This window comes from Micromys minutus (assembly GCF_963924665.1).
Source record: "Micromys minutus genome assembly, chromosome: 10".
Classification (NCBI taxonomy): domain Eukaryota; kingdom Metazoa; phylum Chordata; class Mammalia; order Rodentia; family Muridae; genus Micromys; species Micromys minutus.
This window is the reverse complement of record NC_137979.1, coordinates 33801287-33829110: the sequence shown is the minus strand read 5'-3', so window position 1 is coordinate 33829110 and position 27824 is coordinate 33801287. Positions and strand designations below refer to the sequence as shown.

The following is a 27824-nucleotide window of genomic DNA, read 5'->3' as shown; positions in this document are numbered from 1 at the left end:
TTTAAGGATTGGGAAGGAGAAGGTGGAAAACTAAAAGGGAAAATGTTGATGGACATTTCTAAAAGGAACTGTCCCCAGCCCTCCCACCCAAATAAAAACCCAATGTCAATTTCACTACCCAAGAGGCCATGAGGAAAGCAGCAGGCACACTCTGACAATTCCCCATGGATCATGTCAGAGACAAAGGAATATTTGAAACAGTCATCAGTACGGTCGGTTGCGCTGATCATTTCTGTAGTCGTTTCTAGGGATGGAAAAAAAAAAAAAAAAAAAACAAATAAGTTCTAGGATTTTACCAAGGGACCATGGTACATTTCCTCAGAGTGCTGGTGACCTGTACCAGCTAGATATTTTCTATAAAAGGTAACAATACACCTTATTTCCTTTTCCCAAGAAAGCATATTATTCTTTTGGGACAGGGTTTCCACATAGTCCCAGCTGTCCTGAAGTTCACTATGTGGACCAGGCAGGCTTTAAACTCAAAAAAGTATTCTTAGTAAATCTAATTCATCAGCTTTAAGACTTGCAATGCTTCTTAGAGGTTTTGCTATCCATCACTCTAGTACCTTTCCACCTAGACCAAGGACTACAAGGACACCGTAAAGACAAGTACTATGCCAAGTCTAGTGTCCAGACAGAACCTTGGCATAGCAGAATAATTTTTTTAAATTTACATTTCATGTATAAATTCTGTATCTGTCACTATGTATATAATCTCAGAAAAGTTACTGTTACAGAGACCAAAGGAACCAGAGCTAAAGTTGTATAGACACTACTGTACAGTACTTGCAACACGTACATTTACTATATGGTAATGAAGCTATAACTGATACCAAACGATTATACATTGCTTTTTATGGGCAAACCTCTGTTACAATCTCACCAAATTCTACATATTGGGTATTATTTGCTCCATTGTTCAGAAGAGACTATTGATGCTTCAAAGGGTTATGTAACTTGCCTAACGTGGCATTAAGATGTGGAACAGAAGCCAGGTAGTTGGACACTACAATATGTAAACACTATAATTCTCACTAGCTTCCACTACCTCCAAGAAATAGAAGAACTTATACAAGGAATAAATGCAGGGTTTGAAAATCTTCAAGAACTCATAATTTAAACATTGTCAAGTTATCTCTCAATCCTAGTTTTCTTTAGCCATGAGAAAAGTAACATAAACATTTATTAATTTGCAAAATTAAAAAAAAAACTTGGAATTATTAAGCAGGGAACTAAACAATTCTTCCTGAAAGATGTTAATGGGATTTAAAAAGAAAGAAAATGTGTCAAATTGGTTGCCTAAGAAGCAGTGGGGCTGGGGCTAAAGAGATAACTCAGCAATGAAGAACACTTCCAGGTCCTGAGTTCAACTCCCAACAACACCACATGGCTCACAGCCATCTGTAATGGGATCCAATGCCCTCTTCTGGTGTGTCTGAAGAGAGTGACAGTATACTCACATACATAAAAAAAAAAAAAAAAAAAAAAGAAAAGGTTCACAGTACATTTGAATACTCACCTTCCTCCCATTTTGCCGCCATAGCCACCTCGGTCTCCTCCATAGCCACCTCTGTCACCTCCATAACCCCCACCTCTGTCTCCTCCGTAGCCACCACTTCGGTCTCCACCATAGCCTCCACTGCCACCACCACGATCTCCTCCATAGGCTCCTCGGCTGCGATCTCCTCCGTAGCCCCCTCGGTCTCCTCCATAGCTGCCCCCTCGGTCTCCTCCATAACCACCTCGGTCTCCTCCATAGCTGCCCCCTCGGTCTCCTCCATAGCCCCCTCGGTCTCCACCATAACCACCTCGGTCTCCTCCATAGCCACCTCCTCTATCCCCACCATAGCCACCTCCACTTCTGTCCCCACCATAACCACCCCCACTCCTGTCTGAACCATAGCCACCCCCACTTCTGTCTGAACCATAGCCACCTCGGTCTCCACCTCTGCCCCCACGACCTCTGTAGCCCCTTTCTCCACCGTAGCCTCTCCCCCGGAAATCTGCAAGGTAAAAATACAAACCAGTAAGGCCAGCATTAATAATGTAAAGTTCCCCAAGGCTAGTTAGAAGACAAGCATCTAATGCATGCAATGAAAAGACTAACAAGATAACAAACTGGCCTACCTCCCCCTGAGGGACGGGAGTCCTCTGGCCTAGGTTCATTGCACTGATTACAGGAATTTCTTCGAGCGAAGTTCATATTTCCACATGACCTGAAGGAGGAGAATAAAATGTTCCTAAGTCTCCAATAAATCCAGGATCCTTATATGTCTTCACCCACCAAAGTAAACAGCATACTTACGGATTAGGACAAACCCAGTCCCCATTCTTGGGGTCTCCACCTCGCCCCTGAAAACCTCCACGCCCTCTATATCCTCCACGACCTAGTGGGAAGGAAAGGGATACAGTAGAAGTAAAAAAAAAAACAGCAACAGACGATATTTAAGAGAAATAAAAGAAATAAAGTACCCATCAATACCTAGACAGACTCCTTCTAAATTAATTCCTATTACAGCAAGACAGTGATTCAGTTATAAAGATTTAGTCTAAGTAGTAAGGTAAATCCCAAACTTGAGAAAATGGACCAATTTTTTTTTTTTTTTTAAATCAAAAAGCTGCATTTGAGATCTTAAAAATTGGGTCAGCTCTAGCAGTGAGACAACTCAGCAGGCATAGGACTTGTTCTAAGCCTCACAAACTGACTTTGATGCCTGGCACCCACCCAGTGAAAAGAGCAATTAACTCAGCAAAGCTGTGCTCTAAACTCTGCATGTGCACAGTGACATGCATGTGCTCACACAAATAAATGCTTTTAAAAAGTTAGACCAGCTACCTAACTAGGTTTCATTTAAACAAACTCATCCAGAGTTGCTTTCCCACTGCTGTAGGGGCACTGCAAAGCCATGTCTATGACCTTTCCTACCACTTTCTTAGCCACTGGAACATCCTCATTTTAAGATGAAATACAGGACAGTTGGAGAGATACTGCAGTGGTCAGAAGCACAAGCTGCTCCAGGAATTAATCCCCAGCACCCACTGGTAGCTCACAACCATCTGTAACTCCAGTTCTAGAGGATCCAACAGCCCCTTCAGGTATCCTTGGGGACCAGGCATTCACATAGTACATACTGCAAACAAAACACTCATGCACATTAAATAAATAAATTTTTTAAATAGATAAAGGTAAATGAGCCTAGGGAACAAAGAGTAGGTAGTAGCTGGTGGTGGCACACACCATTAATCCCAGCACGTTTTGTGTGTGTGTGTGTGTGTGTGTATTTTGGGGGTGGGGGAGGGTAGTAGTAATCTCTGAGTTGAGGCCACACTAATCTACAGAGGAGACAGCCAGAAGAACTACATAGAGAAATTCTGTCATGAAAAACCAAAAAAAAAAAAAAAAAAAAAACCAAACCCAAAAAATAAGATTTATGGGGCTGGAGAGATGGCTCAGCAGTTAAAAGCACTGGTTCTAGAGGTCCTGAGTTTAATTTCCAACAACCCCACAGTGTAACAGAACATCTATAAAGGGATCTGATGCCCTCTTCTGGTTTGCAGGTGTACATGCAGAATTCCCATACATAAAATACATAAAAATATTTTAAGTCGCAAGCAATTATATGTAAGCAAGGACAGACTTATAGTCACACTCTGTAGCATTTGGGCCTTTTTATTTCTTTACATAATGCTGGGGATCAATGCACATATCCTACCTCGTCTTCCACCTCCACTTCCACCACCTCTCATGAATTCAGGTCTTCTAGTGGCAAATGACACTTTAATGATGTTTCCATGGAATTCTTTTCCTAAGAAAAAAAAACAGTTCTGAGGTTCAGCAAAGTGGTACACCTATAACCAACACTCCAAAAAGCTGAAGAGGCAAGAGGATCACTGAGATTTTGAGGTCCCAGCTTCAGCTAGACCTTTTTTCACCAAAATCTAAAAAGAAGGGAAGATAAGGGTAGAAGGTTTTAAATGAATGTTACAATGCTACTCCGTACCTCTACCTCCCCCAAAAAAGTTACTGTCTTGGCTAATTTTACTTTCAAAAGAATAATGAACACATTCCTATAGAAATTTAAACATAATAGTGCTTTGTGTTCCAAATAGTCAAATAGTGCTAAAATATAACCCATAATCTATACAACAGACCAGACCTTCCATGGGCAGATAGTTATTTTCTACTAAGTTTAAAGAAAAAAAAAAAACCTAATATTTAATAAGAGTATATAAGTTTGTTTTCTAGTCATGAGGACTGAACCCCAGGCCTAATGCAGATACTTTATAACTGAGTTATATTCCTAATTTCAGTCTAATATTTTATATGAATATCTAATTTGCAGAACTGTCAATTGTGTTACCTTTTATTTCTTAAAGAGAATTAGTGTGTGCATTATTAAACAGAATTAGTACATGTGCATACACATGCAAATATGCTTATATAATATATATATAAGTACATATGCTTATATATACATGAGCGTCCCAGTGTGTTTATAGTTTAGAATAAACAAAGAGGAGGGTAAGCAAGGCTGGGGTTCAGATTTAGTTGTAAAATTGTCCTCATCTGGTAACACTGATTTTTGGAAGGTTGTAGCATGTTTTGAACAAGATGCCTAGCAGGCAGGTATCAACCAAGCCAACTTTCTATACCTGTATCAGGGTTAGAATTATGTGCAAGTAAGATTAAGGAAACACAACGATAAACTTTTATCTCCTATCTACAAGCACATAAAAGCACAAGATTGTTGTATTCCTGATCACTATTAAACAGAAAAATAAACACTATCTCTTAGATAGGTTACAAATGGGGAGCTAGAGATATTCAGCAGTTAGGAGCACTAACTGCTTCTCTAGGAGCCAAGTTTGAGTCCCAGCACCCACATGACAGCTTACAACCATCTATGCCTCCATTTCCAGGGGATGTAATAGCCTCTTCTGGCCTCCAAAGGCACCAGCTGTGCAAAACATGCACAGACATATATGCAGGCAAAACACCCAAACACATACATAACTTCAAATATAGGAATGGAGCATACCATCAAACCAATCAATGGCTGCCTTAGCTGATGGAGGGTCATCAAATGACACTGTTGCTTCCCCTTTTGGCTTTCCTGTGTCTTTGTCTGTGTAAAGATTTATCATTGGTTTTCCAGTCTTTTTGTTAGTCTAGGGGGGAAAAAAAAAGACCAAATTGATGTTGCATTTCAGGAATAATCATGTATCATTCAGGTAAATATTCTTCTTCAAAAATTTATTATTTTTAATTATATGTGTGTATATATGTATGTGTATAGTGTGCACATGAGTTCAAGTGCCCTCAGAAACCAGAACCATCAGATTCCCTGTAGCTGGAACTTCAGGCAGGTGATAAGCAGCCCAACATGGGTAATGAAAACTGAATTCAGATCCTCTGGAACAGTGCATGCTCTTCAGTGAAGCCACCTATCCAGGCAATTAAAGATTTTTTAAAAAGGGATCAATGTATCTGTATTATGTAATGAAGTTATCAATAGGTGTGGCTACTGAAAGCTTTCCTTCCATACAGCAGTAAGAGAAAAACAAAGTACAAAAATCTTATCAGGAGCCAGCAGTAATGGCACATGCCTTCAATCCCAGTACTAGGGGGGCAGAGGCAAGGTCCATCTTAAATATTTTAAGACCAGGTTGGTCTACATGGTAACTTCCAGGACAGCCAGAACTTAAAAAAAAAAAAAAAAAAAAAAAAAAAAAAAAAAAACCTAACAAGAGCTAGTATATTTGAAGGTCTGGATTCCACTTTCAGGACCACCAAAAACAGTAACAATGACCCAAAAACCAAAAATCCTAAAAAATGGCATGCTGTTTATGTGTAACTTAAATATTCTGTAAAACACTTAAAGGCTAGCAATAAAATCAATGCATTATTATTAAGATATCCATTGGGCTTTGGCAGGGATGAGGGTAGAAGACAGTTCTATTTTATTAAAAATATGTGACCAGCCATGGTGTCTTGTCCCTCTAGCCCCAGCATTCAGGAGGCTAAGGCAGCAGATTTTGAATGAGGCTAACCCAGGAACAATGGGAGTCTCTATCTCAAAACAAAGAAAAGCTTTGAACTTGTGTGTGGTTCATGTATAAATTAAAAAAAAAAAAAAAAAGAAAGAAAGAAAAGAAAAGAAAAAAAAAAGCAAACAAAAACAAAAAAAAAAAAAAAAAACCCAAGAATTCCCAAATAATAAGAAATAAAAGTAATTTCACAAATACCAAAATGAGGACAAGGGAATGCAATAACATCAACCAACCATTATTTCCTTTATCCTGCTCTAAAGGCTGCTTTTAGTTAAAGGTGAGAAGTACATACATGAAATTAAGTGAACAACAACAGGTCACAAGATAATGGACTAATGCAGTACAGACATTAAGCATAAAAAGTTGTTAGTAATAACTTTTAGTTTACATATATTTGCATTTCAGATTCTAAGAACAAAGCTTAGGAACAGGAATAAAAATAAACATGAGCAAGAAATAAAGCCTTCATGTACTTTTAGTAAATTCAATATTCATTCTCCTTAGTTATTTTTGTAAACTTGACTCTAACTAAAAGCATCTAGAAAGAGGAACGGGATTTGAGAAAATGCTTCCACCAGATTAGCTGACAATTGATGTGGGAGGGCTCAGCCCACTAAAGACATTGCCACCTCTGAAAAGGTGATCCTGCATAGTCTAAGAAAACATGCTGAGGGCCAGAGTGATGGCTCAATGGTTAAAGAACTCTTGATTGCTCTTCCAGAGGTTCTAAGTTCAATTCCCAGCAACCACATGGTGGCTCACAACCATCTGTAATATCTGTAATGGGATCCGATGTCCTTTTCTGATGTGTCTGATGACAGCTACATTAAGTAAATAAATCTTTTTTGAAAGAAAGGAGAGAGAGAGAGAGAGAGAGAGAGAGAGAGAGAGAGAGAGAGAGAGAGAGAGAGAGAGAGAGAGAGAAAGAAAGAAAGAAAGAAAGAAAGAAAGAAAGAAAGAAAAAGAAAACACGCTGAGCAAACCATAGGGAACAAAAACAGGTATTCTTCCATGGTCTCTACTTCAGTTCCTGCCCTGACTTCCTTCAATGATGAATTACGATAAACCAAATAAAATAAACCCTTTTCTCCTCAGGGTTCTTTTGGCCAGAATATTCTATAACAGTAACAGAAAGCTAAATAAAACACTTAGCAAAGGCCTACAGACTTCTGGGAAGCACATGCATTGAAGGATTTAGATAATGCTTACTAGAGTATACAGACTTACAATGTAATGTATGTACCTTAATTACAATATTAATAATTATGAAATCTTCAATGTGACACTTTTAACTTACCTTGATAATTCCTATTTGCTTAAAGAACTCTCCCACTTGATCTGTAGACACACCCTCCCCAAGTCCTTGCACAAAGATTGTGTTGTTATCTGAATTATCAGACTCTGAATCTAAGGGGGAAAAGCTATGGTCAATTTCATACACATATTCCTTAAACTACTACATCCTGTTCAGTAATCAAAAACAATTTATTGACTAGTATTGGACTGCTTCTAAGCGCCAAATATAAAGAACAATATAAAATCTTATATAAACATGCAAAGTATTCACAATAGTTATATGGAAGTTCAATTCTTACAACAAACTACAAGTAAAGTGCAGGTCACACTCTGAAATACATATAAACCAATTAAGGGAGATGTTAAAAATATCACTCTTCAGATCCAGGAGTAAAGCTCATGAAGAGATGAAGAAAGTTAATTACCATACCTTTCTCTAAAGAACTTTCAATTATATAGTCATACAGCTGACTAATCAATACTTTTAAAAGGCTTTCTAGTACACAATTCCCCCAAATTGGATACTTGACTCTCAAGCCAGCCAAGCATAACTGCTGGTTTCCCATTCACTGCAAAAAGCCTTGTATATATCAGAAGGTAAGAGCACCTGGTACACACACCTTACCTTACACGCACACTTTTGGATTAGTACAACAAAGTAAGAAAGTTGTATAAAAATTCAGTCCATCAAGGGATAATTCAGAAATTGCCATCCATATAGAATACTTTGGCATCTTAATAAAAACAAAAGTTCTGATTTCAATATATATTAAATATTTTTACTCAGATAGATTTTAACCTCTAAATCCTAACTTTCAAAAGGCTCCAAAACCAAGTCTATAGCCTTTAGTTCATCTAAAAATGAAAAGCCACATAAAATTAGTGACTTCTACCCAAAGAAAGACAATTCCCTTGTGCATGAACAACTTTCTTATACCCACTAAACTACCAATCCAAGGAAAGAACTAAACAGCTATTTTTACCTCTACATTGCTAAGATAACAATCTTCTCTTAAGTTAGACTGTATTAACACTTATTAGCAGTAAAAATTTGAATGTTTCTTCAAACAAGAAAAAGTATAATACAGAAAAGCACAAACATAGCAATTTCTCTAGCAAGCTTTCTAATCAGATAACTGAAGTACTATTATTTTAAGTCAAATTCCCCAGATCTGGCAACACCATTAAATTAAATTACACCTCCCTCCAATATTCACCCCTCCAAATACATAATTCCTCTTTAAGAGGTAAAAAATCAAATTATCAAGAACCTTACCGGCATCTGGTCTGGGTCCATAATCCCTGTGACCTATGGGAGAAGAAAAGGAAAGGCTGTCTAAGACAACTTATTTGAAATTAAAAAGAAAACGGTAATAACCAAAGCATGTAAAGTCAGTACTTCAAATCCTTGAAAGTCAACCATCACAGGTTTAAAAATAACTACATAAATATTTACTATTTAAAGTTTAGGAAATCAAGACGAATGGCAACATTTCTTTAGCCCTGTCCAAGATTGCACCCACTTGTCTTTATTCTAGCATCATGTTTATCAAGCACTGGTTGTAAAGCTGATTGGAAACCCCTAACAATTTAAAAACACGTCAGCTACCTTTATAAAAGGGAAAAAAACTATTGTCAAAACCCAGTTTAGTCCTTATTCATTGGTCACAGACTCTTTCATGCAAATGCACTGTGTAGAAAACGCATTGAACTACTTGAGATCAGATCTGGTTTTAATATCTACTTTGATATAAGTGTGTATACAGAGAGTACTTTGTAACGCACACAACACAAAAGCCTCAACAGAGTAAGAAGGGTTTAGACTGCATCTGCTGCGGGATATTGGTGGCTTTTAGATTTATATAGCATTTCCACTGAAACATTTTGGGATACTCAGCACTTACCACCAAAATTTTTGAAGCCACCGCGGTCACCACCACTGCAGAGGAAAAATTGAAGAAATGATTTCTTCCTTAAGTCTCTAATGTGCTGAGCCCTGGGCTCAATCTACACTTAACTGTCACAGGAAAACTGTGCCTAGGAAAATAGTAGCACCACTAACTTTCCAGTAAATCCATTCCAGAGTTCAATGATTCAATCTAAGTGCTTTCCCAAGGATTTATTTCCACGAGATGTCTTTTTACATTTATTGTAACACAACTAATATACTTTTTATGTTAAAAAAATTATCTTCCCAACCCCAAGCCAAAAGACTACTATTCAAACTGTAACTTAAAACTGCAGGCACAGCATGAGAAATGTTAAATTAGAGTATTAGGAATAATTAAGTACAAAAAAGACCAGAGGAATAAAAAGCTAAGTTAGACTTTGATAGCAGGAAAGGTAAAAACTTAAGAACAGATTCTGCTGTTATATTAAATTATGGATTTTATTAATTTTTAAAGAGATAAATTTAAACAAAAATAAGCCTGAATAAAAATAGTCTTAAATTTTAAACTTAAGAAGACTGATAAAAAGTGAGGACTAAAAAAAGCTAAACTCAAAACTACTCCTCTCCATGAGCCACTGGAATATGAGATCTTTTCCTATCACAGCTGAGGTTCAAGTTGCCAAATGGTCTAAATATCAAACCAACAAAATATGTTAAAGATGCAAAGCCACAGAATGACTTTTTTTTTTTTTTTTTTTTTTGCAAATTTACACTGTCAGTTAAGTCAATGGTCCTTGTACACATGGTTTTATGTAACAAATCTAATATGAGCAGCTCATACTAGTCAAGTAATTAAAAAAAAAAAAAAAAAAAAAAAAAAAACCCAACCATCCAAACAATGACCAAAAAAGCAAAACAAAATTCTATTCCTCCTATAAAAGCCTGTTTCTCTTGAGTGAAATACATAAACCTTCTATAACACAAGTGCTGATAAGGAATTTTCAGGTAATATCTGAGTTGCTGCTCATCTACCACAATCCTTGAAGCTAACCTAATTTTCTATCTGCTTATAAACCTCTGCTCTAGTGACTACCCAACTCGCTAAGTGGCTTTTCTGAACTGTCCAATGAAATCTAACTAAAGGAGAAAGCTTTTTGTTTATTACCCTGACATAAAAACATTTTGCTTTACAATCAACTTAGGTACAGACACTCGTGTTTTAATTTGCTTTTAAATTTTATAAGTCCCAGAAAACTTTTCTAGCAGACTTGTTCCAGGCTGCACAGAAAACATTAAACTGAAGTTCTTCATAGATATAGCTTTGTATTTAAAATTAATGTCTTAGCAAAGTACCTCATCCTTTCCTACACTTTAACTGACATTCTATCACTGATACTTCTTTAAGAAAGAGAAGGAAGTAATTTCCATTTTGGTTTTAGTTTTTTGAGACAGGTCATAAAGATGGTCCTGAATTTGCTATGTAGATAAGGATGAACTTGAGCTATTGATCCTTTTGTGTTGAGGTTTGGTCTGTTGCAGTGTAATATACTGCTAAATTCTGTATCCCAAGGTCATTGCCTCAAGACAAGTGAATTCTTCCGTAGACTAGCCTTCGTTGTGCAAACCTTGTTTCTTAACACTTTTGGTTGAATAAAGATGCCTACAGATTGTAGCTGCACAGAAAAAAGGTAGGCTTCTGTTCCTGGCCTTGGGGTCTGAGGCAGAGTGCACTAGGAGTGAGCAGAAAGAAAGCACCATGCTTAGATAGAATCTGAGCACATAACCATGAGGGCCCCACCTGTTGGGAGTAGGAGTGGCCCAGGTATAACATGGCAAGTGGTATTTAGGAGTATGGGGGTATACTAACAGGAAAGTAGACAAAAAAAGCACAGAGAGTTGATTTATCTGCCCAGCTCTAATGCTTTGAAGGTTTTGTGTCTTTTATTTGGGAACTAAATGATTATGGTACAGTTAAAAAACCCCAAATAAAATTTACCACAACACTTTTGCTTCCTCTTCCAAAGTGCATTTGCCATGAACAAGCAGAGGTTAGGTCAAACTGTTGAAAATAAAATGTTCCCCTTCTTTTTCAGTACTGGGGACTGAACACAGGGTCTCATGCTTGCTTAAGTGGTCTACTACTAAGCTATCCTCCAAGCTCCTTGAAAATTTTATTAGAAGCCAAAATTTCTTCAAAGATGAAGAACCCCAGTGACAGACAAAAATTAATAAAAACATCAAGTCCACATTTCTTTTTAAAAAAAATTGTTCTTGTATATGGTACATGCATGCATGAGCATGTGTATATGTATATACAGCTACTCCTACATATGGAAGCCAGATGTCTATCAGAAGTCTTTACTTTCCACCTTAACTTTTAATTTCTTGAGCTCCACTGAACCTAAAGCTCATGTGAATCAGCTACACTGTCTGGCTACTGAGCCCCTAGGATCTTCAAGTCTCCTCTTCCCAGCACTGGGATTACAGGCATGTGCCATAGTGCCCATTTTAGGAGGTTAAAATGTTTACGAGAAAGAAAGACTTTTTACAAAGAAACTAGAAGCTATGTGTTAATAAGATACATCCTATTGCTTTGTTGCTGTCAACAAAACAGCTTATCTGGCCTATAATGAAAGAAAAATATACAATATTATGTATAAGGGAGACTTTCATTTCCATTCTTCCCAACAATACAATTTTGAATGATTCTGGTGGCAGTGGTTGTTTTTGAGACAGTTTCTCTACAGAGCCCTAGCTATCCTTGAACTAACTATGTAGATTAGACTAGCCTCAAAGTCAAAAGATCCACCCGCCTCAGCCTCCCAAACGCTGGAAACTGTGTGACCTAGCTGATTTTAAAAGAAAAAGGAAAAAAAAAAAGAATAAAAACGACAATGGTTATCTTTTAAGGGCACTTGCTGCTCTTTCAGAAGATCCAAGTTCAGCTTCCCAGAGTCCATGTTCAGATGTTGTGATATAAATGCCTATAACTCTAGCTCCAAAGGATCTAATACTCTCTCTTGTCTGTTGCACTACCATGGCAAATATTTACACAAAATAAATATACATAAATAAAAATATTTTTTAAAGATGCATCCTCCAAAAGGATATATAAAAACATTAAGGTTAATTTCCTTCTTTACAAAACTCAGTTCTATAGCCTTACTATGGCTCACAACCATCTGTAATGGGATCTGATGCCCTCTTCTGATGTGTCTGAAGATAGCTACTGTGTACTTGTACATAATAAATAAATAAATCTTTAAAAAAAATTCCCCAAGAACATTTTAAAGTAAAGTAACGGGGATATTTAAGACACACAGGTATCTTCAACTTAATTGGCTAAGTATCCCTACATAAAGAAACTTAAAAGATATGGGTCTTCCAAATTCAAAATGAAAAGAGGACCTATCTGAGGATAGACTGTGGAGGTTTCAATGAAATGTCATTATATGCTTAGAAAAGAAACATTCAATAGAAAGGAAAATTTGAGAGCTAGAAAGATAACTCAGTGGTAAGAGCACTGGAATTTTCTTTAGAGAATTCATATTCAATTTACATCATCCACATGGCTCACAGCCTAGAACTGCAGTCCTAGTGAATCCAACATTCTCTTCTGGCATTCATGGGCAATGCACACATATAGTATACAAACATACATGCAGGAAAAATGAATGCCCATAGCTAGTTTAAACATTTCTTAAGCATACTATAAGATAGTTTTTATTTTAGGGGCCTGTGCGTTTTCCTTGTTCTCATTTTATATAACTTGGGCCAGCCTGGTACAAGGGACCCCAAGCTGGCCTCAAACTCAAGGCAATTCTCCCAAGTGCTAGGATTGATAACAAACAAAAGACATCACATTACACTTCCAATTGAGAATTAAAACAAACAAAAAGAACCCAAGGACTACACGTCTCCACTGAAGGACTAAATTCCTAGGAAGCCACAGGATGATGCAGTCACACTACCACATCACTACTACCGTATATGGTGAACCCAGGACCAGAGCGATGCTGTTAAATTATCCAGTCTTCCACTCAAGCTCTAATTCTCCCGCTTTACCTCCCAGGTAGCTGGGTTTACTTAAGCTTTAATCAGGCTGTAGGAATCCTTTATCCTGGTACTCACTTAGAAAAAAGGGCATAGCTATAAAGCAATAAGAAATTACCTAAACCTTGCTCTGTGCTTGAGTTTTTATACTAATAAACCGAGAACACACATTTTGAAAGTAAGAGGAAAAGACCAACAATGTCTTATGTATAAAATTCAATCTATTTGAACTGTTTTCTTCAATAGTCAGGTTTATTTCCCTCCCTGTTGTATATACATATGACAAAAAAGTTTTCAGAATCAAGATTTATCAATTAAGTTCAGGAAGACAAAAATCTCTCTCTAGAGCTACAATATCCAATTTAGTTAGTATCTGCATGAGTGTTTAAAATGTAAGTAGACAAAGATGATAGTTCTAAATGTCAAAAATCATAGCTTACCTAATACATAAACTATCTTAGATGTACTGGGTTAAAGTATATTAATAAAATTATTTTCACTATTGTTAGTGCTGTTTCCTCTTTCTTTTGCAGTCCTAAGAACTGAATCCAAGAGACTAGCAGAAAGTGAGCTATAGCCCTGGGCTGCTTTCTCTTCAATAAAGCTACTAGAAATTTTAAAATTATATACATAATTCAAATTTATGACCCACATTGTTTTTCTATGGAGCAGTGCTATTCTACACTGCAACTAGAACATATATACTACTCTATCATATCCAGGTACTAGGGATAGTACCTGGCCATGCACTGTTGTTGTTTTGATTTTTCGGGACAGGGTTTCTCTGTGTAGCCCTGGCTTTCCTGGAATGTAGATTGGGCTAGCCTTGAATGACCCACCTGCCTCTACCTCCAGAGTGCTGCAATTAAAGGTGTGCCACCACTGCCTTGCTAGAATCCACTGTTTTAACCATGCTAAAGTATTCCACCTTACATACCTCTGAATCAGGATATACACTTTTTGTTTGAGATAGAGTTTGTTTGTAGTTCCAGCTGTCCTGAAACTCAAGAAATACCTTTGCCTCCCAGATGCTGGGATTAAAGGCAGACACTACCACAACAGCTAGATGTACATACACATATTTTTTAAGAGAGCTAATTAAATTCTCTTGCAAAAGGGAGAAAATACTCAAAGTTGCAAAATTTTGGAATTCACATTTTAAAAGCGTGAATCACTTAACTCTATCATGTACAAACAATGAAAATAAGATATTCTGCAGGAGAGTAATCAATGCTAAAACTAAAAGGCAGGAGACATTTTTATCTTAGCTTCTAGTGCACTAAGATATCAATGTCAGAGGACAGTAAGAAACTCAATATTCTTTGCAACAACTGTTTTTCAATGAAAAGACCATTTTCTGCAGTTTCTATTAACTTCACATATCTCTCTCCAAATTAAGTCTTTTTTGGTATTAAATCTTCCTCCAGCCAACCAATCAGAGAATAAGAACAACCCATTCTTTACCACATACCCGACCCTCACCCTCAAACTATAACCCTCTTTAAAGATGATAAATCTACCTACTGCCAGGCACTCTTCAAACCACTGTGTCCCTCCTCCTAGCCTTCTACACCCCACAGTTAAAGTTTTAACCTAAGATGATTACTCAGCACAAATAGGAGTGAAGACTAAAATTTCTGTGTATTTTAGTATTTAGTATTTAGTATTCTGTGTATTTTAGTATTGCAAAACCAAGTGCATTTAAAAAAAAAGGAATCTTGACTGGCATTTATTTATGGTCAAATTCATAATGTTGGACCCTAATGAATAAGCTAAAAGACACATCTTAAATATGTTATAGTTTGGGGCTGGAGAGATGGCTCAGTGGTTAAGAGCATTGTCTGCTCTTCCAGAGGTCCTAAATTCAATTCCCAGCAACCACATGGTGGCTCTCAGCCATCTGTAATGAGATCTGATGCCCACCTCTGAAGAGTACTCACACACATGAACTAAATAAACAGATCGATTTTTAAAAATGTTGTAGTACATGAAAATTTTTGTTTATTTGGGTCCTCCCTGAGAGAGAGAGAGAGAGAGAGAGGGAGAGAGAGAGAGAGAGAGAGAGAGAGAGAGAGAGAAGAGAGAGAGAGAGAGAGAGAGAGAGAGAGAGAGAGAGAGAGAGAGAGAGAGAGAGAGAGAGAGAGAGAAGCCTGTGAAACTCAAAGTTCTGCCTGCCTCTGGAGTGCTGGCTTTAAAGGCATGCACCATCACACCCAGCAGAGAGATCTAATTTCAGTATTCATAAAGTTTTACAAAGACAGAGACAGGTCTGTTTACATTCATTTATGCCTATTTTGGTGCTCCAAGGGTAAGGCTGAAGCCTAAAACATTTACCATCTTGCCTTTCACCAAAAGAAAAATCAAACCTTGACAACTCAATACAGAGAATAAATAGCCACCTAGATTTCTAAACAGGCTTTATGTGAACAACTAACATACTGGGAGACAAGGAAGTAGTTAAGACCAAAATCTCTCCAACTCTCTCGCTTTACCACCATCTGCATCATTCTAACCTAATAAATACCAGGCTTCTGCACAAACTCTTTGTATATGGAGTTTCTATGCATAGATTTAAATAAAATCCTTCATTTATCAAGCAGTATTTAAGCTACAAATTAAACTCATATATATTGCCTAGGACACTATATTGCTTAGGAAGGAAGGAAGGAAGGAAGGAAGGAAGGAAGGAAGGAAGGAAGGAAGGAAGGAAGGAAGGAAGGACGAACCCAGGTGGTTTCCCTCATCAGGGATCAACCCTGTGGCTCTAAGACGGGTGCTCACAAACTAATATGTTATTTATAGACTCCCTACCCATTCCCTTCCTAAAAAGTGAAATTCCATTAGTCAGACAGTCACAGGTCTTTTGTTTTGTTTTTCAAGACAGGGTTTCTCTGTTTAACAGCCCTGCCTGTCCTGGACATGTTTTGTAAACCAGGATGGCCTGGATGGAACTCACAGAGATCCACCTGCCTCTGCCTTTTGAGTGCTGGGGATTAAAGGTGTGCATACCCTGCAACAGTCACAGTTTTAATACGGAATCTATTAGATTGTAACTTCCTAATGCAGAAATTAAACTTGAGATCCATGTAACTTTATAGGATTCCAGGGAGCCAGTTATCTAAAACAACTTCACTTGAAAGTTAAGTATCTACCTTTTAGGTTAGAGAGAGGCAAGGTAAAAAGTTAAATACTATTTCATTATACCTGTGGCAGACTTATAATCAATACAGTATCTTGATAAGGTAAGTAACTACCCATCAAAAAACTAATGTCAACTAATGAAGATATATACAATATCATTTATCTTAGTAAAATGACTACCAATCAAAAAACTAAAGTCAAATTTTTAAAAAGCCTTTAAACTCTCTTACAAAATTTTTCAAAATTATCAAAATTTGGCATTTTCATAAAATCAAAGCATATAGTATATTAAAACAGATATAAGCAAATTTGGGAAGCACTTGAGATGGCTGTATGTATTAGTTATTTCTCATATCACAGAACTGAACACAGAACTGAACTGCTACTGCTCTACCATCAAATATCAGTAGCAGGCCACCAACACTCTCAATTCTTAGGAAACATAATTACTTTAAAGATTGTATACAAATTTACAATCTTTAAATCTCACCTCAGGATGTAAGCCAATTAGTTTTTCATTCCATTTGCAAGAGCAATACACTAACTTTATAGATGTATTTTAAAATTATGCTAAAAATCAGCTTTTACAACCTATGTCATAAGTAAATGAAACCAATTTTAATAATTTAAAAAATAGCAACAAGAAATTAAAGGCCTTACATACCACGGCTACAACCAGAAAGATTAAAGTGTTATGTGATATATTATTTCAAAAACTACATTTAAGGAGAGACATATATTAAAGCTTTCTTACATGTTTACCCCACCTTTCTATTCTGCTACTGTCCCCAACTAAGGAAACCATTTATCTTTCATATAGAATAATTTGTCTTTTTATTGGTTAGGTCACTAAACACTTTGGTTTCCAAAGATATCTTTTAAAGGAGTTTTGAGTCGAGCTCCAGCAGGAAAACCAATCAAGTAATTTAATTTAATCATAAAAAGGTAGGGAGCTTTAATGGTGTTTAAATTAACATACACCATATAAAATAGTACTAATATAGCCTCTTATGAAGTGACTTATGACATATAAAAGCCTGAGAAAGAGTTTTAATTTCTGTTCTTCTTTCTACAATGTAATCTCTAAAAGCCTCTTTACTTAACTGCCAGAATAATATAAGGAAAACACTAAGAAAGAGAGGAAATGAAGGCATCTGTATCTAAATACTTACCTTGGTCCTGTCATAGGACCTCTTCCATCCTTGTCATATCCCCCACGCCCTCTACCTCCTCCCTGTGACCCGCCATATCCTCTATTATCTTCTCCATACCTACTCACATCACGACGGTCATCTACAAAAAGAAAAACACAAAAATACTGTCACTTTAATTTTTTGTCTTGTTTTGTTATAACAAATGTCTCCCTACATTAAGCGGATCTCAAACTTTTTTTTTAAAAGATTTATTTATTTTATATTGTTGCAGTCGTCAGACACACTAGAAGAGGGCATCAGATCCCGATACAGATGGTTCTGAGCCACCATGTGGTTGCTGGGATTTGAACTCAGGACCTTAGGTAGAACAGTCAATGCTCTTAACCGCTGAGCCATCTCTCCGGATCTCATACTCTTAAGCTTAAGTAATTCTCCTGTCCAGGAATTATGATGTATGTCCCCATACCCAGCAACTATTGTCACTTATGATTAAATGTTTCAAACAATATAACTGTAAATGGCTCCTTGAGACACATAAAATCTCCTTCAGGGAAAGAAACACCAAAATGTAAGCCATCACATAACATTCTGGAATTCAATGTGCCTAAGATTAACATCTATATCATATTTCATTTTACTACAAAATCAGACAGCAAATAAAATTACTTAAGCTAAACTAGAAACCTTGAATTCAAGAACTTTAATAAATTAAAGACAGACTTCTAATTCTATTTCCTTCACCTTAAAGACATTAAATATAAGCCAAGCATAGGTCAGGCCTGTAAAACCACAGCCACCACACACTTTTCAAACGGAGAAAACAGATATCCAGAGATCATTTTTGCTCCTTCACTCTATTATCAATATGGCTATGAACATAGCTCAGTGATGATGTGTTTACCCAACACACATAAAGATCCTGGGATTCAATTCCTAGAATTGCCAAAATAATTTTTTTTCAGCGAAAATGTTTCATGACCACTTACCAGGAGCCAAGTCCTATGTAGACAACAAAAGCATTAAACAAAACAAAACAAAGACAAAAATACCAACCAAACAAACAAACAAACAAAAACCTTGCCCTTGAATCACTTGACTTTCATGGAGTGGTCTAAATCCTATGTATCAGTAATATATATAAAGTGCTATGGAACAAGAGAAATTAATGACTGTTTCTTTTTACAAGAGATTAGAGAAGACTAGTATAGGTTAACTTTCCTAAATCAAGTATACTATCACCAAAAGAACTGACAACAATAACACTGTCAACTTCATCAGTTTAAGAGAAATGTAATCAGTAACCAAAAGTCACACAACCTTCTGACAATCTGCAAAATGTTAAAAATAACCTAGTAATAGTTTCAATGGCCAGAAAAAAATCTATTTCCAGTCATGCCAAATTTCTATCACCAAGTAAAATTCTAAGATTGTCTAAATCCAAACTCAATGAACAACTCTGTGAAGGAATGATGAAAAAGAGGCCATTATCTTACCTTGTGTGTGGTGGCTGTAGTTTTCCCTTTGTGAATGGTAAGACTGCTGGTTTTGATTATAGGAATCATGTTGCTGATAATTGGATTGCTCATCATATGAGCCTTGATGCTGATCATAACCTGACTGTTGGTCATAAGAAGAATCTTGCTGACCATAGTCTGACTGCCCATATGAAGGTGCTCTTCCACCTTGACTGAACAGAAATCAGGAACATAAGAACTTACAGAATTATGTTTGCTGATGCACATAAAAAAATAAATAAATAAAAAGGAACACTATACAGCCAATCCTCAGCAGTGTAGACTATTTCTCATGGTAAGTATTTGGCTCTTTTATCTATACAAATTTATCAATGGAATGCCTTCCAAAGACCATTTCACTATCACTAAAAAATGCCAAGGGGAAAAGGGAAGTTGTTACATTGGAGAAAAACAACAATTAAAACAGAAACAAGAACCTTTAGAGACTATTAACAAAGTAACTGCATTTTTTTTTAGATTTATTTTTATATGAATACACTATAGCTATCCTCAGACACACAAGAGAGCAATGGATCCCATTACAGATGGTTGTGACCACCATGTGGTTGCTGAAAATTGAACTCAGGACCTCTGAAAGAGCAGTCAGTGCTCTTAACTGCCATCTCTACAGCCTGACAAAGTAACTAGTTTTTACTTCCCTGAGTTAAAAGGAAAATGTAGGATACTACCAAAATACCATGATAAATGATTCTTCTGCAAATGTAGTCAGAAAAGGGAGCTTAGGCAGAGCTGTTTCCAGTCTTAACAGTCACACCTAATTCTACAGAATACCACAACAATGTATTCCAACTACCAACTCAAAAACACCACAAAACTATAGTTGGAAAACTAACCCTTTATTTTAAAATGATCAAAAGAAGCATTTCTTCACCAGGTGATGGGTTTATACCTTTATAGATTAGGAGGCAGAGACTGACGTATCCCTTAGTTAGAAGCCAGCCTGGTCTATAGAGTAAGTTCCAGGACAGCCAGGAATACACAGAAAAACCCTGTCTCATTAAACAAAACAAATACATTTCTCTCTGCTCTGCATTTATTTCATGCTATCAAATATAATATATATATATAGAACCTTTATAAAAGCATTTTCCTTTGGATTACACTTACCAATAAGGCTTGGCATTTTTTTTATAATACAGCATGGCTTCCAGATATTATTCCTCCATATGTACTTTCTACTTTTCAGAGCACTAAGACCAATAATTTGACCTCACAATTCTTTCCCCATGTCATTTAAATTTCACTTACAGTACTTCTGTGACAGTATTTACAGTACTTCTCCGCCAGAACCACTGGAGACTTCAGTCTATATTCTTTTAATCTTATTTATATCTATAGAATGGAAAGCACTACTAATGTTGTTTCATAGTAGTGTCTGAGGATTAATTATATTAGGGAATGTGGGATAAAACAAATCACAATAAAATCCACACTATGAAATAATACTAGTTAGGTTATTTTCATTTATAGAGGCCTACACAGTATTTTAGGCCAGCCATGGCTACATAGTGAAATACTATTTTAAGTGAAAAAGGAAGAGAGAGGGCTAGAGAAACGGCTCGGTGTTTGAGAACATTTGATTTTGCAGAGGACCAAGAATTAATTCCCAACACCCAGATGGTGCCTCACAACCTTTCAATTCCAGTTCTGGGAGATCCAATGTGTTCACCCTCCACCTCTAGCCTCTGTGGGCAACAAGGACATACATGGCATACATATGCACATAATACTCATAAAATAAAAATGTACTTTTTAAAGGTAATGCATCCAATAGTACAAAAACAAAATGAAGAATTTGAGCACACAGCTCAGTGGTAGAGTACTTACAAAGAATACTCAAAGTCCTGGGTTCTACTACCAGCACTACAAAACAATTAAATGGAAATAAAAAAGGCAGACATGCCCAACACAATTTCAATCATTCACTGTTTCCTTACCCTCCTGATGATTCCGTGTTTTGTTGTCCCTGGTTATTATATGATTGCTGGCCATAAGAACTCTGCTTTTGATTCTCATAACTACCATAGGACTGTGAATAACCTAAAAATTAAGTAAGAACACTATTTAGTGAAAGCTCTGATTTCTGACTCTCTAAAATAGCAATTTAACAAACCAGTCCAACCTGATTGATTTTGTCCATATCCGGAGTAACCACCATAGTTTTGTCCATACGAAGAATCAGTTGTTTGTCCATAGCCAGAATAGCTCTGAAATTCAGGTAAACACTCAAACTTTATTACTTACTATAGTTTAGATAAATTATTTATAAACATTACTTATTAAATAAAATAAAGACAAATGATTTTTTAACCTACTTGTGTTGTTTGTCCATAGCCTTGATTGCCTTGATTTCCATAGGAAGAATAACTGTAAAAGAAAATTGCAATACTTGAAAGAAATATGCTTTAAGGAATTTAGAAACTTAAATACAAAGCTTTGTTTTAACACAACATAGTGTTTCTCCTTGTCTGAACTGGTTTTTTTGGATGCCAATTCTTTTATTTCCTAAGGTAAAAAAATTTGCTTACATTTAAACAATTCTCTTAGACTTTAAATTCATGACCAACAACTAAAGACATACATGAAGTCATTCCCAGACCTGTTGAACATCAGTCAATATCTAAAGTGTTGCTATGAAAATTTCTTACAAATATTTCACCAGAGCTGTAAAAGTAAAAAAATTATGCTTTGGGATAAACATCAAAACAGAGAAAGGAATTGAACAGTATCATTCCATAAACAGGTTTTTATTTAATACCAGGTACACAGATGTCTAATATTCAAAGCATATATAGTTGTTTGCACAATGTATAAAATGTAAACAATGTTTATACAAATAACCATTCCAACAACCACATGGTGGCCCAGGCCTTTAATCCCAGTACTCACAAGACAGAATCAGACAGTCTATGAGTTTGGGCTAGCCTGGTCTACATAACAAGTTCCAAGTTCCCAAAGCTACACAGTAAGACCCTGTCTCAAAACAAAAACATTTCTTTTCTTTTTTTTAAAGATTTGTTTATTTTATGTATGTGAGTATACTGTCACTCTCTTCAGACACACCAGAAGAGGACATCGGATCCCATTACAGATGGTTGCGAGCCACCATGTGGTTGCTGGGAATTGAACTCAGGACCTCTGGAAGAACAGTCAGTGCTCTTAACCACTGAGCCATCTCTCCAGCCCAACAAAAACATTTCTAAGGTATATTTCCAAAAACTGCATGGAGAGACTCACAGTAATTATTAAAGGAGAAAAAAATGATAACTTGTTTGTTTGTCTTTCGAGGCAAGTTTTTTCTGTATACCTTTGATTGTCATACTTTATAGACTAAGCTGGAATCCAACTCAGGGATCCCCTTGAGTAATGAGGTTAAAGGCATGTGCTAACACATCTGGTTTAATATTAGATGCACACACATATATCCAAAGTACCAATATCAAATAAAATTGTATGAAAACTGATATGTAGTATGATAAATGTGGTATCTGACTGAATAAATGTTACCTTCCTAAAATTTAAATTTCTAAAATTGCATCATACAAGTACTAACAAATCAAAGAGAAGAAAAAAAACAAAAAAACTCTCTGAATATATGGCTCTTTAATAACCCCCAAAATATCTTCAAAATAAAACCTTTTAGAGCTAACAAATACTGAAATTCCTCAACTACTTTTTTTCAGAATCTATTACTTTTTAAAATATACAACCAATAAATACTTGCCAAGTACCTACTAAGAGGTACTATCTTATAAAAATAAAATCACACCAATTTTTTGCTTCTGATATACTTCTTAATTTGGAGGGTTAATTTTGAGCCTCCAAAAAGAGCTACAGTGTTGAAAGTTGTTACTTTTGGCAAGAACAGTCTATCATGATTTGGACATAAAACTCCATTAGGACCTTAAGAACTGCTACACAGTGTATATTGCTTTAAGAAAATCTGTTCTAGGGGCTAGAGAGATGGCTCAGATGTTAAGAGCACTAAGTTCAATTCCCAGCAACCACATAGTGGCTCACAACCATCTGTAATGGGATCTGATGCCATCTTCTGGTGTGTTTGAAGGCAGCAACAGTGTACCTACATACATTATAAAGAAAAAGAAAAAAGAAAATCTGCTCTAGCTTTGGACCTTCCTGAGGGTGTTTTCTGGCTTGCTCAAGTTCCACTGGAACTGGAGGCCAACTGACAGGACAGCAGGGTTCAGTTGTCCTCACTGTTAAATAAATGGTTTAATTTTAAAAAGAAAAGAAAGAAAATCTGCTCTAAGGGCTAGAGAGATGGTTCAGTGGTTAAGATCACTTCCTGGTCTACCAGATGTCCTGAGTTTGATTCCCAGCATTCCTACACTGGCTTACAACCGTCTCTAGCACCAGTCCCAAAAGGATCCAACCCCACCCCGTCTTCTGGCCCCTATGGGCGCACTACATGTTCATTACACAGATATACAAGGCAGACAGAACACCCATACACATAGAGTATTAAAAAAAAAAAAATCACATTAACCTATTATATATCATCAAAAATAAAATATTTTTTCTAAGAACTTGTTTGATGCTAATTTTAAGAAATTCTGTAGGCAGAAGGATGGCTCAGAGGTTAAGAGCACTTAACTGCCTGCACTTCCAGAGGTCCTAGGTTCAACTCCCAGCACCCAGATCAGACATATCATAACTATCTGTAACGCCAGCTCCAGAGGACCCACAGGCGCTGGAGGTCATGTACACATACTCACATGCAGCCATAGATATTATTTTAAAATAACAATACAATTTTTTAAAATTCTTAAAAGAAAATCTTTTAATTTTTCAAAGACATTGCTCAAGAAAAAAAAATCTTTACAATACTTAGGATTTTTTTGTCTTTATCTTCAAGATGTATTTATTAATCAACCAAACTATTTAAAAAGGGGGGGGAGGAAGAAATGTTGCATGACACCTATTTATAAAGGCAAGCTCTTTCGCCATTAACAAAGTTATAATTAACTACTCCCACCCCTTTTTAAAAAAGAGATAGGGGGCTGGAGAGATAACTCAGTGGTTAAGAGCATTGACTGCTCTTCCAGAGGTCCTGAGTTCAAAGTCCAGCAAACACATGGTGGATCACAACTAACCATCTGATGCCTTCTTCTGGTGTGTCTGAAGATAGCTACAGTGTACTTACATATAATAAATAAATCTTTAAATATAAATAAATAAATAAAGAGATAGTAGCCCAGGCTGGCTCAAATTTGTAACAATCCTACCTCAAGCTCCTAAGTGCTTGAACTACTGGCCTTACTACTGAACTACTACATTACAAGCCTGAACTACTACATCTGGCCTTATTATTTTAATACATCCAAATAAATAACAAATTTCAGAGAAAACAAACTGTATTATCTTTTTTCTCAGTTTTAGACTTTCATTACAGTTATGAAAACATATGTATACTTTACCTTTGCTGCTCACCCCCAGACTGACTGTAACTTCCAGAATCTAAAACACATAAAAAGAATTTTAAATTATGCTTTCCCCCTAAGACTAACTTTAGTTCACACAAACAAAAATATACTGCTAGAAACTGTTAAAAGTTACATTAAGAAAAACTAGAAGCCAGGACTGGTGGCACACACCTTCATTTCCAGCACAGAGGCAGGCAGATTTCTGAGTTCAAGGCCAGCCTATTTTATAGTGAGTTCTAGGCCAGCCAGGGCTGCAGCAAGGCCCTGTCTCAAATAAAAAATAAATTAAATAAACACACACCCAAAGCAAACATTGTTAAACCACTGTTCCACAAGATGTGCTAGTGGTCATAAGAAGCGAAATAAATATAAAAATCAGTAAAAATTCATCCTTTAAAAACAAAACAAAACAAAAATCAAAAAAAATTTAACCAAGTATGGTGGCTCACGCACTCAGCAAACTGAGGCAAACGAATTGCCACAAGCTCAAGACCAGCCTAGTATAAGTATTTAGACTTCCAGACCAGGCTTCAAAGAAAAATACAACCCATACCCCTCAAAAGTTCAAGCTACATATGTATTTTTTTATTTTACATTAATAAAAATAAATTTAAAAATACGCTTAATCAGAGCTAGAAAAGGAAACATGCATTCTGACATGATAAATCTACAGACTCACACTTACTTAGTTCTACCATATCAATACATACACTGTTCTGTATTGGGACTACTGTAGCTGTCAGCATCAATAAGTCTCAAGAGACTTGCTAAGAAAAGCTAATGATTTCACCAAGTTTTCAAGTAATTAGCCAATAAGTGACAGTAAATCAGCAACAGTATCTGCCTAATAAACATATCAAGTAAAAGGGAAGAGGGCACTGGTTAAAGAGTTACAGCTAGCAACTAAAGAAAAATAGGAAGAAAAAAAAAAAAGACTCCACCTGGACTATAAGGAGAATAAATGTACCTATCAAACAGCAAAGTAAAGTCACCCGAATCAGAGTCAATGAGATTGGGGGGAGGGAGGCAACAACTTGAGGATACATGCATTCATTCCAATGACCTCTAATGCCTCAAAGTTTCCTTCTGGTTCAAACAAAACCATTTAACTACATAGCACTTAGATCTTATGACCTCTTAAAATCTAATGTTTATGTCCTTAACTTTAGCCTCGGTAATTAATCCTCTGAAACTATAAATCCGACTTCAGCTGAATAAAACTTCGAGATATACAAATAAACATAGCTACCAGAAAATATATTTCAATAATAAAAATGCAGATGTTATTTTATTCATTAAAGGGGGGGGGTTATGAAGGTCATTTAGAGCAACTCAAATAAGTTCTTGTCAAAATTACCTGACACTTGAGCCTTGTGCCTAGACATGTTCATTATTTAGAAGTGCTTCTAAATTACCAAAGTGTACCAGTGTACTGGCTATTTCATGTCAACACCAGCTAGTCATCTGAAGGAGAAAACAATTGAGTAAATGCCTCCCTAAGATCCAGCTATAAGGCATTTTCTTAATTGATGACTGAAAGGGAAGGGCCCAGCCCACTGCGAGACTGGCTGAGCAAGACATGAAGAACAAGCCAGAAAGCATCACCCATCCATGGCCTCTGCATCCTGACTCCAGAAGTTGCCTGCCCTGCTGAGTTCCTAACTTGGTTTCCTTCAATGAGAAGATATGGAAATATAAGCCAAATAATCTTTCCCCAAGTTGCTTTGGTCATGGTATTTCAACACAGCAAAGCTAACAACCCCAAGACATTAGGGTACTGCTTGACTATGTCTTTTTGGAAAGATTGAAAAGACTGGAATTTTAGACTTGAAAAGACATTGAGTGTTAAGAGTTCATTGAGCTTTTCTGCAGGAGCTTGGAAAATAATGTTGTTGAGAGCAATGCAAATGATTGGAGGCCTGGCTTGGGAAGTTTCTGGAGGAAGCCAAGATTTTACTGGGCCTTTTGTGTGAACAATCTGTGGTTCTGGTCAGCTGTGATTAAGAAAAGACCAGAACAGAATCACTAAAGTAAAGCCATTGCTTTACTGGGACAATTGATGCTAGTCAGCTAAGAAACTTGCAGTGATTAAAAGATCAACTTGGAAGTAGTTCCTGAGTTAACAACAGAAACTATGTTCTAAAGGTAGCCTAGGTTGTATCTTGTGTTGGTGGCTGCCAAACTTGGTGTTGTGTTAAGAGTCCCCAAGTGCTACTGGCCTTGAAGTCATGAAGGGGTCATGGAGAATGACTGAGGCTTTGGCACTGTGAAAGGCCACTTGTGAAGGTGAAGCCTCAGTAGTAGCAGTGGGAGCCCCAGGAATAAAGGGGTCATGAAGAGAAACTGAGGCTTGGCACCAAGAAAAGAGACCAGGAAATATTGGTGAAGGTACAACCTAGTGCGATGAGGGCCCCAGGATTTGAAATGCCAGTACCATGGGATGACCAACAAGAACAAGCAGCACTGAAGCAGTCACCTTGAGTCTAGAAGACAAGCTGTATGTGCTGCAGAGCTAGAGCATTGACCCAAGCCTTTTGTAGGAGTCAGGAAGATCATGAGTAGACACTAGACAAAGACACTGACTGGATACCGAGTTATTTCAGTTAGAGTTTGATTTTGCTGTGTTCAGACTATAATTGTACCTTGGTTCTTTCTCCTGTAGAAAGTAGTTAACATACTTTTTATTTTACAGGAGCCCAGTTAAAAAACTAGAATTTTAAAAAATATTTTAGGTTTTAAAGAAACTTTAGTTAGTCTTTTAAAGAAACTGAATTTCTAACTGTTTGGATTTGTAAAGTCTGTGGTACTTTTAAAAGTTTATAAAATGTTTTATATTGTGACGCTAATGTTAATCTGTGATCTTAGAATTGAACAAGAAAAGGTTGTGGCTTAACAGTTTTCTACATGTTAAACTGACAAGGGGTTATTTGACACAGATTCATCAGAAAGGAACCTCAATGAAGAAAAATGCCTCATCCCTAAGATTCAGCTGCAGGACATTTTTGTAATCAGTAATTGATGGAAGAGAGTCAAGCTCCTGGGGATAGTACCATCCCTGGCCTGGTGGTCCTGGGTTCTGCAAGAAAGCAGGCTGAGCAAGCCAGTAAGCAGCACCCCTCTGCATTAGCTCCTATCTCCAGGCTCCTATGTTTTTTGAGTTCCTGTCCTTACTTTTTTCATGATGAACATTAATGGAAATGTAAGCCAAACAAATCCTTTACTCCCTAAGTTGTTTTAGTCCTGGCATTTCATCATTGCA

General features: G+C 36.6%; 1 protein-coding gene across 1 annotated transcript; it reads right to left on the bottom strand.

Moving 5' to 3' along the window:
- Positions 1–104: 104 nt before the first annotated feature.
- TAF15 (TATA-box binding protein associated factor 15) lies at positions 105–25950 on the bottom strand (the record flags this gene model as incomplete). Its single annotated transcript, XM_080922423.1, has 16 exons — positions 105–244; positions 1520–2003; positions 2128–2216; positions 2306–2387; positions 3714–3806; positions 5040–5169; positions 7349–7458; positions 8624–8656; positions 9252–9286; positions 17605–17725; positions 19080–19273; positions 21059–21161; positions 21244–21328; positions 21437–21488; positions 24560–24599; positions 25923–25950. The coding sequence occupies 16 exons, from the start codon at positions 25948–25950 to the stop codon at positions 205–207; spliced, it is 1719 nt and encodes a 572-aa protein (XP_080778549.1). The 3' UTR covers positions 105–204.
- Positions 25951–27824: the final 1874 nt, after the last annotated feature.